We start from the raw sequence: 15,724 nt of genomic DNA on the forward strand, positions 1-15,724 counted from the left end.
TGTAAATAACCATTCAAAACCTTGTCCTCTTTTTTGAGGAGAAGGTTTTGAATGAACTTCACCACGCTGCTCCATGCAGGTTTGGTGCAAACATATGTAGAATAATTTCATTGAAATTATATACATTCAGGTTTTACAAATAAAAAAATACGCAGTATTGTCGGACGAATCTGCAAGAGCGGGACGGAAGAGTGAAATATACGCCTTCCCACTCTATATGTATTGTCCGACTTACAGAGCGCGTCTTCGAAAATCGATGATCGTGTGAAATTATTATGTCACAATACAATATGAATAATAACTTTATTGGCATCTTGGTATAATTTTATTACAAGTCCCATACGAAGATTTTACAACCAAGCACGAATAATTATTACTATTTTTATCTAGTTTGAAGGGTAAATGAGCTAGCGTAGCTACAGGCACGAGGGACGGAAGGGTGGCACAATGGAGATGCAAGGGCCATGACCTACCTGCCATGTCTACCTATTGAATAAAAAAAGCATATCTAAATGTATATGCTGGCATAGATTTATATCCTTAAAAGTTTTAAGTAAAATAATCAAATGAGAAAAGGCTAAATATGAAACTACAAGGATTAAGGTTTTAATTCTTAAGTTCGTGTAAAATGATGATCAAAATAAATATTACACTATTAGATTATTTTTTTGTAAGCCGAAAACGAACATGTTAATTTTTATAATCTGTATGATTGCACTATTCATAATAGCTGCTAATAAAACAGGCCCCAATATTCTTCTAACAAATTGACAGTTTATCGCAAATTTAAATAGCAAGTAAATTAAGCACGCTACATCCGTAGACATATTTGCTTACATTTCCTGTAAGTGATACAAACATCCAAATTATAACTTTGAGCATTTTTGCGCCACCATTTCAAGCTCTCAAGATTTTCTTTTTCATTGTTTTTTTGTAAACCAAGAATTATTAATTTTTACTACATATTGAGATATGTATGTCTACGGTTTAGCACCGCCATACGATACAATTTAAAAGATTGACTCTAATTTAAAGGAAACAAGAGTTGATTGTATCACAATCGCCGAAAGACACTCACTACTAACTCACTGTTATATAATAATTTATGTATAATGTATATATAATATTATATAATTATATATAGGAAAACAATTTATATTGTTGTTAGACACTATCTTTGTAATATTAATAAGTGAAAAAAAATAAAACACAACATTAGAAAAATATTTTTAATTTTATAAAACCTGTATTTACAATCGTTTTTATTGCACTTATAAGTTTATTTAAAATATTGCACGTTAATTGCACAATAGAGTCAAAGGAATCGTTTTATTATAATCTAAAGTAATTCAAATTATACTTTATACTTATTTATAATAAAAACCACGAAACGATATTTAAAGTAATGACATTACTACATACATTAATAACATTAATAAAACAAAAAGGTAACGTCATAATTGAATTACTTAATGACGTAATATGCTAATCTCTTTGTATCATTTTGATGCTAAACGTCAATTTGACACCGTCATTTATTTAAAAATTATAACGGCACGTTCCCTTACTCTTAATTTAATTTGGTGTAGTGAAACCTTATTGCGTGACTTCGTAATTCGATATAAAATTACGCTCAAAAATAAAGATGATAAATGACATCTGTGATCTGTATTCAGTGTATTCCATAGTTTTTTTTTAATTTCTAGAATAAATGGAGAAAATGTAAAAATAGCAATAGATATATTTGAATAATAATAATTATTTCCAACATATACAATAAAAATCGTTTCGTGTTGTAAAATTATATTAAAATTAACTGTTAATCGTGACTGAAAGAACCTAACATATGCATAACGGTTATTTTCTGAATAAATAACTACATACATTGTTTATTTATAAAAACTATATACCTAATAAAAATCCTTATTTTTTACGAATAAGGTGGTATACGTGATGAGATACTTGAAAATGTTAACGAACTATTATTAAAACACAGATAAAATATGACAAATTGCACCAAACCACAGAGCATCAATAACTGAATACATATAGAAAATAAATATCTATCTTTACAAAATACCTATGTGTATTCAGTATTAATTTATATAAAAATATAAATTGTAAAAAGAAGTGACAGTTTTGCATAGCGCTAAAAACCATTTAAATAATTCGAAAAAATGAGTAAACTTCAAAGGAAAAATTACGTTTATGATAGTGTTTATTAATATTGAATGTTTATATAAAAATAATTAATGAAATAATTATTAAAGTATTTTGATAATGAACCACGTTGGGCGCCAATATGTCTGAACGTTAATTTATTTTATATGATTTAAATTTGAATAAAATCCGATCACTTTAGATAAAATACAGCGATTTCAATGCAAAGAGTTTATTATATGATCTAAAAGAAACAAATAAAAAATATATCATGGGAAATAACCCAATGTATCCTCTAAGCTAGGATTTCTGCTAAGCGGTCTGTGGTCAAACATTCTTGCGAGAGGTGGCACTGGGTGTGGTGATGGCGACAAAGGTGGAGGCCTAGCTCTTCGCCCTCCAGCCAAAGAACGTACATCAGTGCGCTGGGAGAGACGAACATCTGCAAATAAGGCTGCCATCTCCGCAGACTTCTTCACACTAAGGGCGTCATGGGAACCGGCTCCAGTGCTTCTTACTGATAAATAAAAATTAAAAACATGTTGAAATTATTAAAAAAGTTTTTACTTTGATGTTCTCGTGACCACTTTCGGCCAAGGTAATCATTCTCAAGAGAGACTAGCTATCTGTACGTGTTACTGTGACAAAGGCAAACACATTTGCACTCTCTTTTCTAAAATAAGACACCATGACATACATCCGGTTAATTTCCGTATATCCGTCCGTAAAAAGCAGTGACCTCAAAAGGTCATCGGGCAAGTCGTTTAAAAAAAATATTTAAAAAACTCAAAGACAAAGGGCGGGGTCGGGCGCACACAGTCACCTGTAAGTCGTTGCATATTCCGGGCGCGCGCGTCCCGCGGCTTGTTCTGTAAGAGCAGCTCGTAGTCGAGCGCGAGGCTGTCGGAGCTGCGCGCGCGGCGCCGACGACTCGACGCGCCAGACCTTACGAACGACAGTTGTTTTTAATCAATATTTCAAATGGGAGGCAGTTTAGTGACCGCCTTTATGGGTACTTACATTTTATCTACAAAGACCAAGACTTTGTATTGTTTTTTTCGGTTTGAAGATATAGTATAATGTTGTCACCACATTTACGGTATAAGGGCTGGCTTATGCTTCTTATTTTGTCTAGTCATTTTTTTTCACTTGCAACGGGTATTTGTCTATACAAATACCAACCATACCAACTCCAATGCAAGTAAGAAAAAAGATAAACAAACCTTAGATTTACTCACTGCTAAGAGTGTATGATTAATATATCTTCATTTATAATACAAAATTATTACACTTAACTACTTATTTCCACTTTAATTTTACTTCCAAAATTACGATAACAGTTTCGTCGACATTCAAAACGCCATTTTTTCGCAAATCCATAGTGAATAACAGATTAATCAAGCTCTCAACCAATGATATCGCATCAATTTGCTGTCAAATATTGTTTATTTGGCTTTTCTCCTGTTATGGTTGGAATAAAGTATAGTGTTTATACGCATATTAATAAGAGACGTCCCTTAAGATGCATCTCGAATATACGTCATACTGTCGGTCATTAACTTTTAATAATATTACCCTCTTGTCGTGCATATAGAATTCTATATGTTTGCGGAAGTTACAACGCAACATGTAAAGTAGTCCAACTTGATCTGGCTTAAAATGTAGCATAAATATATTATGAGATTATATGTATGAGAAATATTCACAATGGTTTGTCCATATGATAGTATTTACTTTTATCCTATGGAGATTAATATCTAATAAATTGCATTATCAATTTTCATAATAACGGAAAACTATGAATTAACAAACATTTCACGAAATATTTACCTGCTTCTTGGTTTCCCTTCATAATCATCGTAAGCTCTCTTCATTCTGTCAGCGTATGTTTTGTTCGAAGGACTTTTCAAATACTCCAAACTTTGGGAACTTTGCATGGCAGTTCTCCTCGGTCCAGTACAATAGCACTTATTGCTATCGGCGCAGCTTTCTGAGTCGCAGGAGCAGTAACTATAATCACCATCATACACTTCTCTGAAAATAAACGTAAAATACTCGATAAGTTATACTTCTATTATTACAAAATTAACGCAACGAAAATCTGATTTATTATCTATATAGGAAATATTGATTATAATTCAAATATTCCACACACTTTTTTTCGCTGGTCGCAGTTAAATCTATTTCAATATATTCGATCAATTTTAATAGCACATGTATAAATTAAAAGTTTGTCTTTGTTATAGAAATATATCAAATAAGTAAATGTATTAAAATTGTCTATGCCCAAATCTGTCTATTATATTTGACATAACGCCAAAAGGCTATGTATAAAAAGCATAATATTAAGCAATACTTATAAGCTTAATAGTGACAGCAATACAGTCTTTAAAACAATTATATACCTAACAGGAGTAAAAACGATGGTGCCAATGGCAAAATAAAGTAACTGTAGACTGTAACTGAAATATTAATCAAATATCGTACAAACAGATCAATGTTATCAAAATAATAAACGATGTTTGAGTATACAATAGATTAAAAACATAAAATGTATTTGGCAACTTAGAGTGCAAACTCCCCTAAAATGGTAATCTATGGTCAGACGTGTCCGTCATGATCAGCTGATTTTCTGGAACATTGTTTTTTTTTGTATGGGTATATTCGCATTTATTTTCTTTTCAGGCATAATATAGAAATTTCAAATATATAATGTTAAATCAGCAGTTGTTTAAAAATTTTCAGTGCATAGACAATAAACTGCTTCAGTCAGCGATCTCGTTTCGAAAGATGTCTTGGACACTTGATGTATCGTCGAAAATACTGTTCCGATGTGACGCTTCACAATTTATGAGAATGTAAACGCGAAAGTTTGGAAAGAATTACGCTTCGATCATAAATTTAAACCAATTCGCAACAAATTATATTAATTGCAAAATGAAAATAGAAATAAACGTTCAGCGAAATGTATTCTAAGCGAAGTGCGCGAACATCACTTTAATTTGGTTCAGTAATCAGTTACTCACGAGGCGTCCCGCGCCACGGACGAGTTATGCTCTGATTACTCACGCACATTTCATTTCTGTTCAAATGAGCAACACTAATTTGGACCTTAATTTAATTAGTAATAGGTATATATTTGCTTAATAGAAAGTCACTTTATTTAATTATTTAACACAATCTGCTGGAGATATGCTCTCTTATAAATGTTACTATTAGGCAAACGAAAGCAGGAAGATTTGATAAATTCAATTTAAAGAAAAACAAACAAAATATATTTATCTGAGATTTATATCCGAAGATATTCTTTCGATTTCACTTTTATCTAGACAATTTAGATTAAAGTTTTACGAAGCAAATGATATTACACTAAATCAATGATTACTTTCACATACAATAAATAAGTAACTTTTTTTAGAGATCTATTTCTATTTGGAATGGTGACAGTATCTGCGTTTAGTCACAACATAAAACATAGAATACATTTTTTATCTATGCTTTCGGAAAGTAGCTCATAAATCGAACACACTCCGAAGAATGACACTACTAATTTGAATTAATTTTTTTAGAAAATTTTAGTCATAAATCGAACGACAATTGCGAATATCCTAGCAGAAATGTTTAGCTAATTAACAGCCAAGCAAAACAGTAATTAACAGATATAATAGATAAAGCATTTTGCTGTATCTATAATAATATTAGAATAAGAGGATAGATAGTGCTCCCGTATTTTCGAACGCCATTGTGCACAAGAATGTTTCACTGCCTTTGATCGCCTTTACCGACATTCGTTCAGGACATTATTAATATTATAAAACAAAAGTATTATTATTATATTATAGTACATATATTTGAATACGTTCAAGGACCTATAAGTTCGATTTTCGCTTAGATATCGTATTAGCTAATTAATTTAGGTTATAGTCTGTGCCACACTACGATACGTTCGATATTCAAATTATTAAAAATCAATTTTCCAAATCAAGGAATTTATATGCGTTTAACATATGCGTTTCATCAAAATTTAATGCGGAATAAATCGCCAGGCATAGCTAGAACATCATATATGGAATTTCTATCAAAATCTGCCGTTATGACAAAAAACAGCTGATTTTGGACTTGTTTTTATAAATTATCACTAATTATAATATTTAGAACACAATTTACATTGTCCAATATAGCTTTTATGAATTTGAGAACAGCCGAATGGCTGTGATAACAAAGTAAACTACTTCGAGAATTATAAATAACGCTTTGACCGTCAACGTAAAATTCCATTACTATTTTGCATGTTTTATTTGCATAAATTCACAATATTTTAATACAACAAAACTTGTTTGAAAGTTAAATCTAATTGCCATAGATAATATATTTTTTTATTTAAACAACATTTTTATTTCCGGAAAAAAAAAGAGAAAGTTTCACAATCATCAAAGAACTTGTATCCTTTGTGTCATTCATCTTAAATATCACGTTGATAACAAATTAGACGATAATAAAAAACCTGTCGATTGAGTCTTTTCGGTTAAAAATTAAATATGTATTCGGATATTTTATCATTTATTAGCAATTCAAAAATTATATCATTATAATGGTAAAATCGAGCCGAGATGGCCCAGTGGTTAGAACGCGTGCATCTTAACCAATAATTGTGGGTTCAAACCCAGAACTGAATTTTCATGTGCTTAATTTAAATAATTTTGATTAAAATAATGTTTATAATTCATCTCGAGCTCAACGGTGAAGGAAAACATCGTGAGGAAACCTGCATGTTTCTAATTTCAACGAACTTCAATCACATGTGTATCCACCAACCCGTATTGGAGAAGCGAGGTGGAATATGCTCCAAAATCTTCTCCTCAAAGGGAAAGGAGGCCTTAGCCCAGCAGTGGGAAATTTACAGGCTGTTAATGTGGTTGATAAAATCATTCGCTTGTTCTAACCGAATTTATTATTGTGACGGAATTGTTAATAGTAAATATTATTAATTACTTACTTCGAGCATTCTTTACAGCTTTTCCCTAACAACTTGACTTTCACGGAATCTTGTCCATTTTCAATAGCAGAGCAGTCACATCTGGACTTGCAATCGGCTTTTAGAGAGCAATAGCATCGATCGATACAACTCTCAGATTCACACTCCGAGCAGGAAACATATCCGCTCGAACTATTTCTGTTTTGACATCCGAGGCGATTGCTCAATGTCAAGAAATCGGAATCTTCCGATGTCGATGTCCTCTCCCCGGGCCTCGAAGTCTTGCCACTACGCTTTGAAACGTGAACAGATTTATCTGAGCGTTTTGAATTTCTTTGTCTCATTGTTTGCCGTTTTGGAGCGGGAAAATCTGGTTCCTTTGGTCGGAATTGTCTCAAATCGTAGCTGGATGTAGAAACCGAACTTTCAGAAATTTGCTCCTTGACGGTCACGGCGTTTTGCAATGATTTTATATCAAAGTTGCTATGTTGCTTTTTCTTCTCTTTTTTACGAAAGTCTTTACCAAACGGTAATCGAAAAACCATCCGAAGTCCGTTGGCACCTTTGAAAATTTTTCTTCGCTTGTTCTGAAATGTGCTGTTTCTTCTTAAAATCTTTTTCTTTTGCTTTTTCATTATCGCTTTGCTGTGTTGAAATATTTCATCTTTCGTCAGCGTAACTGCTAATTTTAACAGAAACTCTTTGTAAATCGGTTTTAAATCATTAAAAGACATTCCTTCCGGGTCAATTATTGCATTTAATATTTCATCCATAGAATGCAAGTTTTCCTGCACTTTAAATTCATTAAATAATTCATTAAATCCCAAAGGTGACCCTCCCCCTTTCTTTCCGTTGTTTCTGAAATAAATAAAATTATTTGATTAAATTTTGCAAAACAAATAAATTAAATGCACAATGGCGAAGTTAAAACGATCTGGTTAATTGCTATTATTACACTGGATCAGAGGAATGTAGCGGACGCGGTTGCATTAGCACAATTACATACACGCAAGATGTCGAAACACTCCGCTAAGCATGGTCTATTCGATCTCGTTAACGTTGCTATTTCTGTTCTTTGATTTGTCAAGTGTGACGAAAGTGTTAATTGATGCAAGTACTTGAAAGTGTTCATTGTGTTTATTTTAAGGTGCTGAAATCAACTTACCTTTGTCCGATAGACTTATAACGAGTTAGTCCTCCAGCGTTTAAGAAACTCCCAGATCTAGGAATGGCCACTTTAGTTAGAATATCCCCAGATTCACTAAGCGATTTTCTTCCGCTTTGACTACGTCTCAAAGGCTCTCTAGGAAGATCAGTTTGTGCTTGTGTCGGAGGCTTAGAAGGTACAGGAGGAGGCAAATTCGGTGGTCTCTGTATGCTCTTTCTCCTCTCTAACTCTCGAAATAATTCAATTTTTTCTGATATTTTGCTTCTGACTGAAGATTCAGTACTACTTTGCAAATTTTGACACGATTGAACTGACGTGAGATTAAGAGAATCTTTTGGAACAGAGTGCTTAGATCCTTGAGATTCACTACTAGTGTCATTTTGTCTTATTAAATCTAGTTTAGCTTTTACTTCCTCGACGGTGATTCGATGAGAACCAAAAGGTGGCAAGGTCGGTATTGAAAAACGAGGTATATCTTCATTAACATTTTTAGTTCTCTCTAATTTTGATTTCTCACAAAATGATTCGCTTGCTGAAAAACCATCAGCCCTATCACTATCACCGCTCAACGAGGAAGTACTATGCTTTTTACGAGGTGGTCTAATAGGGATATCATTCCCTTGCAAGCTACTCGTAATACTCATACAACTCACTCCATTCCTATTTCTCAACTTTTTGTTATTTGCGTGACCCTGCCGACTCATATGTGACATAAGCGATTTGTATAGCGTGGCCGCTATTACAATAGCGTCCTCAGTCGTCTGACATACAAACCCATGACACTCCAATTGTTTTGCAACGCCTATTTTCCTCATCACAACAGCGAAAAGAGGTGAATGCGAATTTTCGTTGTGGGAGAGGATATATTTCTTTTCAGAAGAATCTAACGATTTGAATAGTGCGTGTCGATCGATATTATCGGGATCAGTGATTAATGGAACAAATGCGTAGCTTAATTCGTTCTTTTCATTGTCTGATGATTGAACTAGAAATTTTACTGCTGACCAAACTGCTATTGTAGGAAAAGGATTCAATTGTTCTAAATCTCCCTTCTCTCCTTTGTATCTAACTTTTAAACCACTTTTAGAGATTTCTAATTTACCGGTAAAGGTGTTCTTGTGGCGATGATTACTTTTGAAGGCGAAATATAAATCTCTGAGAGGATCTTGCAGCCCTGAAAGACTTGTTACTTTACTCTGTAAAGGTGTCGATCCCAGGTAATGCACACTGAATACGTGCACACCTATACTATCAGCATTCTGTCTGGACTCCCCCGCCATATCCGCAAACATTCTCTCTATTCGATCTTGAACAGTGTTATTGATCTTCTTGATCTTACTTTGACAGTAGGTGTTTTCATCTTCTAGTATAGTTGTTTTACCGTCTTGGATTAGACTGGCCTGTAAAACAAAAAGGAGAAGTTTAAAATGTTGATATGGCCTTTTAGATCTTAATACGTAAAAATAAGTTTTAATATCAAATATATGCAACAAATTCAAAACCCTTGCAAGAGTAACATACCAACCCTTTTACGGAAGCGAGCACTCGGGGTTATAGTTGAAAATGAAAGTGAACGTGCATCGAAAGTTTATATAATATAATATATATATATATTGCAGAGACAGTAATAAATTTACAAGTAAATACCATATCGAAACAATTAGTTCCGTAAGATAGCTAACGGAATATTAATAACCTTGCTATCTTTCCGTCCGGTTTCCGACGTGGTCGTATACTGCGGGATACTGCTGATGGAACGAGTGTCGTCGAACAGCGCATCGATCTTCTGCTTGTAGAGCGACAGGGAGGAGACGCTCGGCGCTCGCGGACGGTGGTCATCGTGAGCGCCGAGGTGGAAGCCGCCGGCAGACGCGCTTTCGTTATCGCACGTCACCATCTGTTTGAAGGCAACCTTTTTTATTTGATTTAAGTTATCAAGACAATTAATGTTATATCAAAATCAAAATATACTTTATTCGAGTAGGCTTTTACAAGCACTTTTGAATTGTCATTTAAAAAACCGAATATATATATTAACCGAAGCTACCACCGGTTCGGAATGCAGATTCTATAGAGAAGAACCGGCAAGAAAGTCAGTAGTTACTCTTTTTCTTCAGTTCACAAAAATACAAAGTCATGTTATCTAGAATAAGCTTCAGGCTGTGTGTGCGTGTGTGACTAGTGTCGCCACAAATTAAAAATTCTTGTCTTATAACAAAACTGTAATTGTTGATTTTAAGAAGTTTTTATTTTTTTAAATATATTATTTAGCATCAGACGTAACATAGCATAACATTTATTGCTAGTATTTAGTCATAATATGTATATCAAGTACATTTTAAGCATGATAATATTCAGGTATAAGAGCCGAGATGGCCCAGTGGTTAGAACGCATGCAGTTTAACCGATGATTTCGGGTACAAACCCAGACAGACACCACTGAACTTTCATGTGCTTAATTTGTGTTTATAATTCATCTCGTGCTCGGCGGTGACGAAAAACATCATGAGGAAACCTGCATGTGTCTAATTTCAGCGAAATTCTGCCACATGTGTATTCCGCCAACCCGCATTGGAGCAGCGTGGTGGAATATGCTCCAAAAACCTTCTCCTCAAAGGGATAGGAGGCCTTTAGCCCAGCAGTGGGAAATTTACAGGCTGCTAATGCTAAATGCTAATATGGAACTGTTATTTCTAAATAAAATTATTATGACAATTGTTCCAAAATAAAAGTTATTTTCAACAAGTAAAGTAATTTACCGAGTAACGTGTAATATTATAATACATCACATTACCCTTGCCGGTAATAAAAGTGAAACTCATTTAAAAAGACATTACGTAACGGCACTGTACAAAAATCTTGCGGTTACGGCATTTACGTTAAATTAATAAAATTCCGGTAAATATACATTAAATCTATCCATTTCAAATTCAACTGAAATACATAGTATAATATTGTAACCAAGATTGGTGCACCAAGAACAGGTATTGGAGATGAAAGGGTTGTTTAGAATTTCATGGTGTGCCAATGTTTATGAGCGGTGGTGACCATCGACCACGATTAGTTGGCCATTGCCAGTCTACTTACTTATTTGAAATAAAATAAAAATGTAAAGTTTAAAATAAATTATATCCAAATTGAGCATTGTATTGTTTCAAAGACAACGGGGCATTATCTCTGAGACTACCGACTTAATTTATTTAAAAATAAATACATATTCTGTATACAGCTTTACTACAAGGCTCGGAGATAAATATAAATCCTACGTAAGAATCAATGTGAAAATATGCCTTCAAAAGTAAATATTTAGTTTCAGCGTAAAACATCTAAATAAATTATTCTTCAGTAGGAATCTGACTGCTTTGGACTACTCCTTAATAGAGTTTGAAATTTCTTCTATGATTATTTTTTTGTATTTTTTTTATTAATGAAACTTAATTTACAAGAATCCGAACGAAACATTATATTCTGTATTTTTTTTTTTTCATTATTTGTACTCACATTAAAAGTACTTAAATTTATCTGATCTTATATAAGTATGTCGTATTCCAACAAGTCGATTGAACTGTTTCACATAAATTAGTTCTACACCATGTACTCGACAATCGTTGGATTATCATGTATACTGAATTGCCTTCGTTTTATTAAACGAATTACATATAAGTCAGTTCCTAAACACGCTTTATAATTTGTTTTTTTTTTCAATGTAACAGTTAGGGAAGTAAATGAGCCGAATAATGTTAAGTGATCACCACGGCCCATAGACATTGGCGCTGTAAGAAATATTAACCATTCCTTACATCGCCAATACGCCAACCTTGAAAACTAAGATGTTATATCCCTTGTACCTGTACTCATCAAACCGGAACACAACAATACTAACCTACTTGGTAGCTATCCAGACTGGCTTATGCAAAACCTACCTACAAGTATACCAAAAAATACCTACAAGTACATTGTATTTAAAATACCAAATGACTTATCTAGTAAGTCCTTTGAACTTTGTTGAATTCGAAACAATATATTTATGGTAATGTGTATGTGTATGTGTGTGTAAAGCATTGTTGCTAATGATGCGTATAAGTCGGTGGTCACGAAGAATGCACGTCTTCACACCACATGCACGCTATTGCATACGTACAAAAACGTTAACTCATACCAACTTCCTACTGTTATAAAATACTTCCCTTTTCATGGTAACATACAACCTCTTTGGTTTAGTGGCTAGCGTATGAGACTGAACATCCTAACGTTTAAGATTCGAATTCCATGTTGGAAAAATAAATATTGGGATTTCCAACCAAAAATTTCTCAATGTAACTGATTTTTGGTTTGGTGCCATAGATAGTACGAAAATCACTTGGAACTGCCTTCACTCTTTCTAGCTCCGGTCGTATCGTATTGTCGTTCCGTCGGATTTTGAGAATGAGAGACCATATACCACCTGTGTTTGCCAATACAAGTGGGAACTTACGTCTCTATACTTCCAGCTTAGTTCGCTAGCCTGTATCGATAATGGCTGCCGTGACTAAAATCGATTAATAGGATATTGACATAAGTCATAATGACGAGCAATAAGTATATTATTACAAGTTGAACAACCTGTAACTATACGCGATAGTATACTTAAAAGAAACATACTCAGTAAGTAAATGGTTTTATTTACTGAGTATGTTACTTATATGGTGTGTATTTTTTTAGTACTTTATCAAGTAACTACATTTATTTTTATTTATTTTATTTACTATTGATATATTAATGCATTTTTTTTACATAATCATTAATTACACTGAGGATTTTATTTTTATTTTTGTAAGATAAAAGTTGGGATGTCCATTGGGACAACCTAATGGTTAGTGGTCACCACCGCCCATAGATAACTATCAGAATCAAGATCAAGATGTTATGTCCCCTGTGAAATTACAACACAATTACATTTATAAACAGCTTATGTACAAATTATGACCGTACGGAATGTTGGCAAGTGTGCTCGCAGCGTTTCCCCGTTAAACAGCACTTCCGATTTTCTGCCTTCCTGACACCAGTGAATGCAGGAAGGCAGAAAAGGTTTTATGTTTTTTGTTTTGAAATTGTAGTATTATTATAATTATTAGAAACAAATATATCATTTGAAAATATTATCGACTATTAAGTTTATTTTTTTACAATAAAAATCGACTTGATAATATCAAGCGTTGGAATAGCTAAATAGTATAAATGTTCTAACGAAATAAATATTTTTATGAGTTATCAACCAATTGTATAAGAACGCCTTATAATATTATTTTGTATAGATTTTATTGAAAGAGTTATGCAATATATAATATTTTTACATAAATAAATTATACAACATATACAGTTTCATTTCCTGGGACACAGAGCTTATGTATATAAATAATTTAATTTTTTAGTAAAAAATTTGTAAAATATTTATGGTTTACGGTTTTATATCATATAAGTAAGCGGACTGGCAAACTAGCCACCTGTTGGTAAGTGGTCACCACCGCGAAAATAATCATTCCTCATGTCAACAATACGACCTTGGGAACTAAGAAGTTATGTGCCCTGTGTCTCTAGTCACAGTTACTCGCCCTCGGAACCGGAACCTAACAATACTAAGTATTGCTATTTATGTATAGTATATAGTAAGTATATACCTATAATGATTGACGACCTCCGTGGTCGAGTAGTGTGTACACCGGTTTTCATGGGTACGCCACTCCGAGGTCCCGGGTTCGATTCCCGGCCGAGTCGATGTAGAAAAAGTTCATTAGTTTATTATGTTGTCTTGGATCTGGTACCGTCGTTACTTCTGATTTCCATAACACAAGTGCTTTAGCTACTTACATTGGGATCAGATTAATGTATGTGATGTTGGCCAATATTTATTATTATTAATGAGTGAGTTGTACGTACCCTATCAAGTACATGACAGCTAATAAGTAAAATATAAAACCTTTTTTGTAGACCGTTATAATAATTAACAACTAGTTTGTGTTTATGTTTCGGAACATAAAGGCAAAATATATAGAAAATTATAAACATATATATGGCCTTCTGTATTGTATCTTCATGGACTCCAATTCATGATATAATATTGTCTGATATAATTACATCAAATACATATTATTAAAATTGTAACTAGCTGTGTCCTCTGTCCACGGGGGACAGGCATGTTTCTAACTCCATGATGAGTACGTAACCATGTGCATCTTATAAACTAAATACCCCACCCACCGTTTAGTTCACATTTATGATAACTGCCTTCCAGTCTTACATAAAGTATCTTACTAATATAAATATAAAAGTTTTTATATTTATTACACCATAACGTCCAAATAAAATTCTGTGTTATCTAAAATTATTTTACTTTTTTAACAGCACTTCATACGATCAGCAAAGCGGCCTAAGTTCGCCCAGCAAAGCGGATTGGTAGTACCAAATTCATATAGTTGTAATAAATAGCTTTTACCTCTTTAATCGACTGTGGGCCCCCGGCCCAGTAATCGTTAGCATATTGATGCACTCCCGCCTGCTATATCGAGCAACTGCAACAAATAATTAAATATTAATATTATATACTTATAACGTCTTATATTTTCAAATATTACATACATATATTCTACTGGATGAACTCAGAACAATAGTCAATCAATTCAGTTTGTGAGCAAATTGCTTCGAGAACTTGTTTACATTCAATTCTTCATTTCAAATGATAAAAAGTAGCCTCTGACCATCCTTAAGGTTCAAGCTTGTTTCAAATCAAAAATTCAGTAATGTTCGCCCGGTGTTGGGCCAGCAATCTTCGGATAACATTTTTACATTAGGAATACCCGATTGATTTACCTTAACGGGACCAATGATTGAAAATCATGAAATTTAGAACAAAACAGATATCATGTCGGGGAATTTGCCAAGGTACTCTTTAAATTAAGAAAATCAGTATTCGTGCAACGGCGCCATGAAATTGGTTTAAAGTCAAACATTGAACTGACTAGTTTATTTTATTATTTTTAATTACTTGTATTTGTTTTAACTTTCCATTTAATTCGTGGAACTTAATAAACGACAAATAAAGGTGAATGACCCGAGAATGCTATTACTAATTTCTAACATAATCAGCATTGCTAATGCTCTCGTGATTTCTGTTACTGTCGGTCGAACCAATCAATTTCATAACAATCACATATTTATTCATCGTGTTAACTTACAATGAAGTTGGAAAGACAAGACATTAATTCACTTTTAAAACACTTTCATCGTTGCATGAACTATAACATAACATAAACATAATCAGCCTGTAAATTTCCCACTGCTGGGCTAAGGCCTCCTCTCCCGTTGAGGAGAAGGTATGGAGCATATTCCACCACGCTGCTCCAATGCGGGTTGGTGGAATACACATGTGGCAGAATTTCGTTGAA

The 15,724-nt window shown here is 33.4% G+C and overlaps 1 protein-coding gene across 1 annotated transcript in view; it reads right to left on the minus strand.

Moving 5' to 3' along the window:
* Positions 1–1,327: 1,327 nt before the first annotated feature.
* LOC113395594 (uncharacterized) overlaps positions 1,328–15,724 on the minus strand; it is a 43,701-nt gene continuing 29,304 nt past the window's right edge. Inside the window, exons 2-8 of the mRNA XM_026633218.2 lie at positions 14,776–14,851; positions 10,000–10,200; positions 8,301–9,703; positions 7,157–7,993; positions 3,991–4,194; positions 2,984–3,105; positions 1,328–2,677 (exon numbers count right to left, since the gene is read on the minus strand). Coding sequence (XP_026489003.1) covers positions 2,430–2,677; positions 2,984–3,105; positions 3,991–4,194; positions 7,157–7,993; positions 8,301–9,703; positions 10,000–10,200 — 3,015 coding nt within the window. The 5' untranslated portion in view covers positions 14,776–14,851 and the 3' untranslated portion in view covers positions 1,328–2,429. The remainder of the gene's footprint in view (positions 2,678–2,983; positions 3,106–3,990; positions 4,195–7,156; positions 7,994–8,300; positions 9,704–9,999; positions 10,201–14,775; positions 14,852–15,724) is intronic.

This window comes from Vanessa tameamea, chromosome 21 (assembly GCF_037043105.1).
Source record: "Vanessa tameamea isolate UH-Manoa-2023 chromosome 21, ilVanTame1 primary haplotype, whole genome shotgun sequence".
NCBI classification, from domain to species: Eukaryota; Metazoa; Arthropoda; class Insecta; order Lepidoptera; family Nymphalidae; genus Vanessa; species Vanessa tameamea.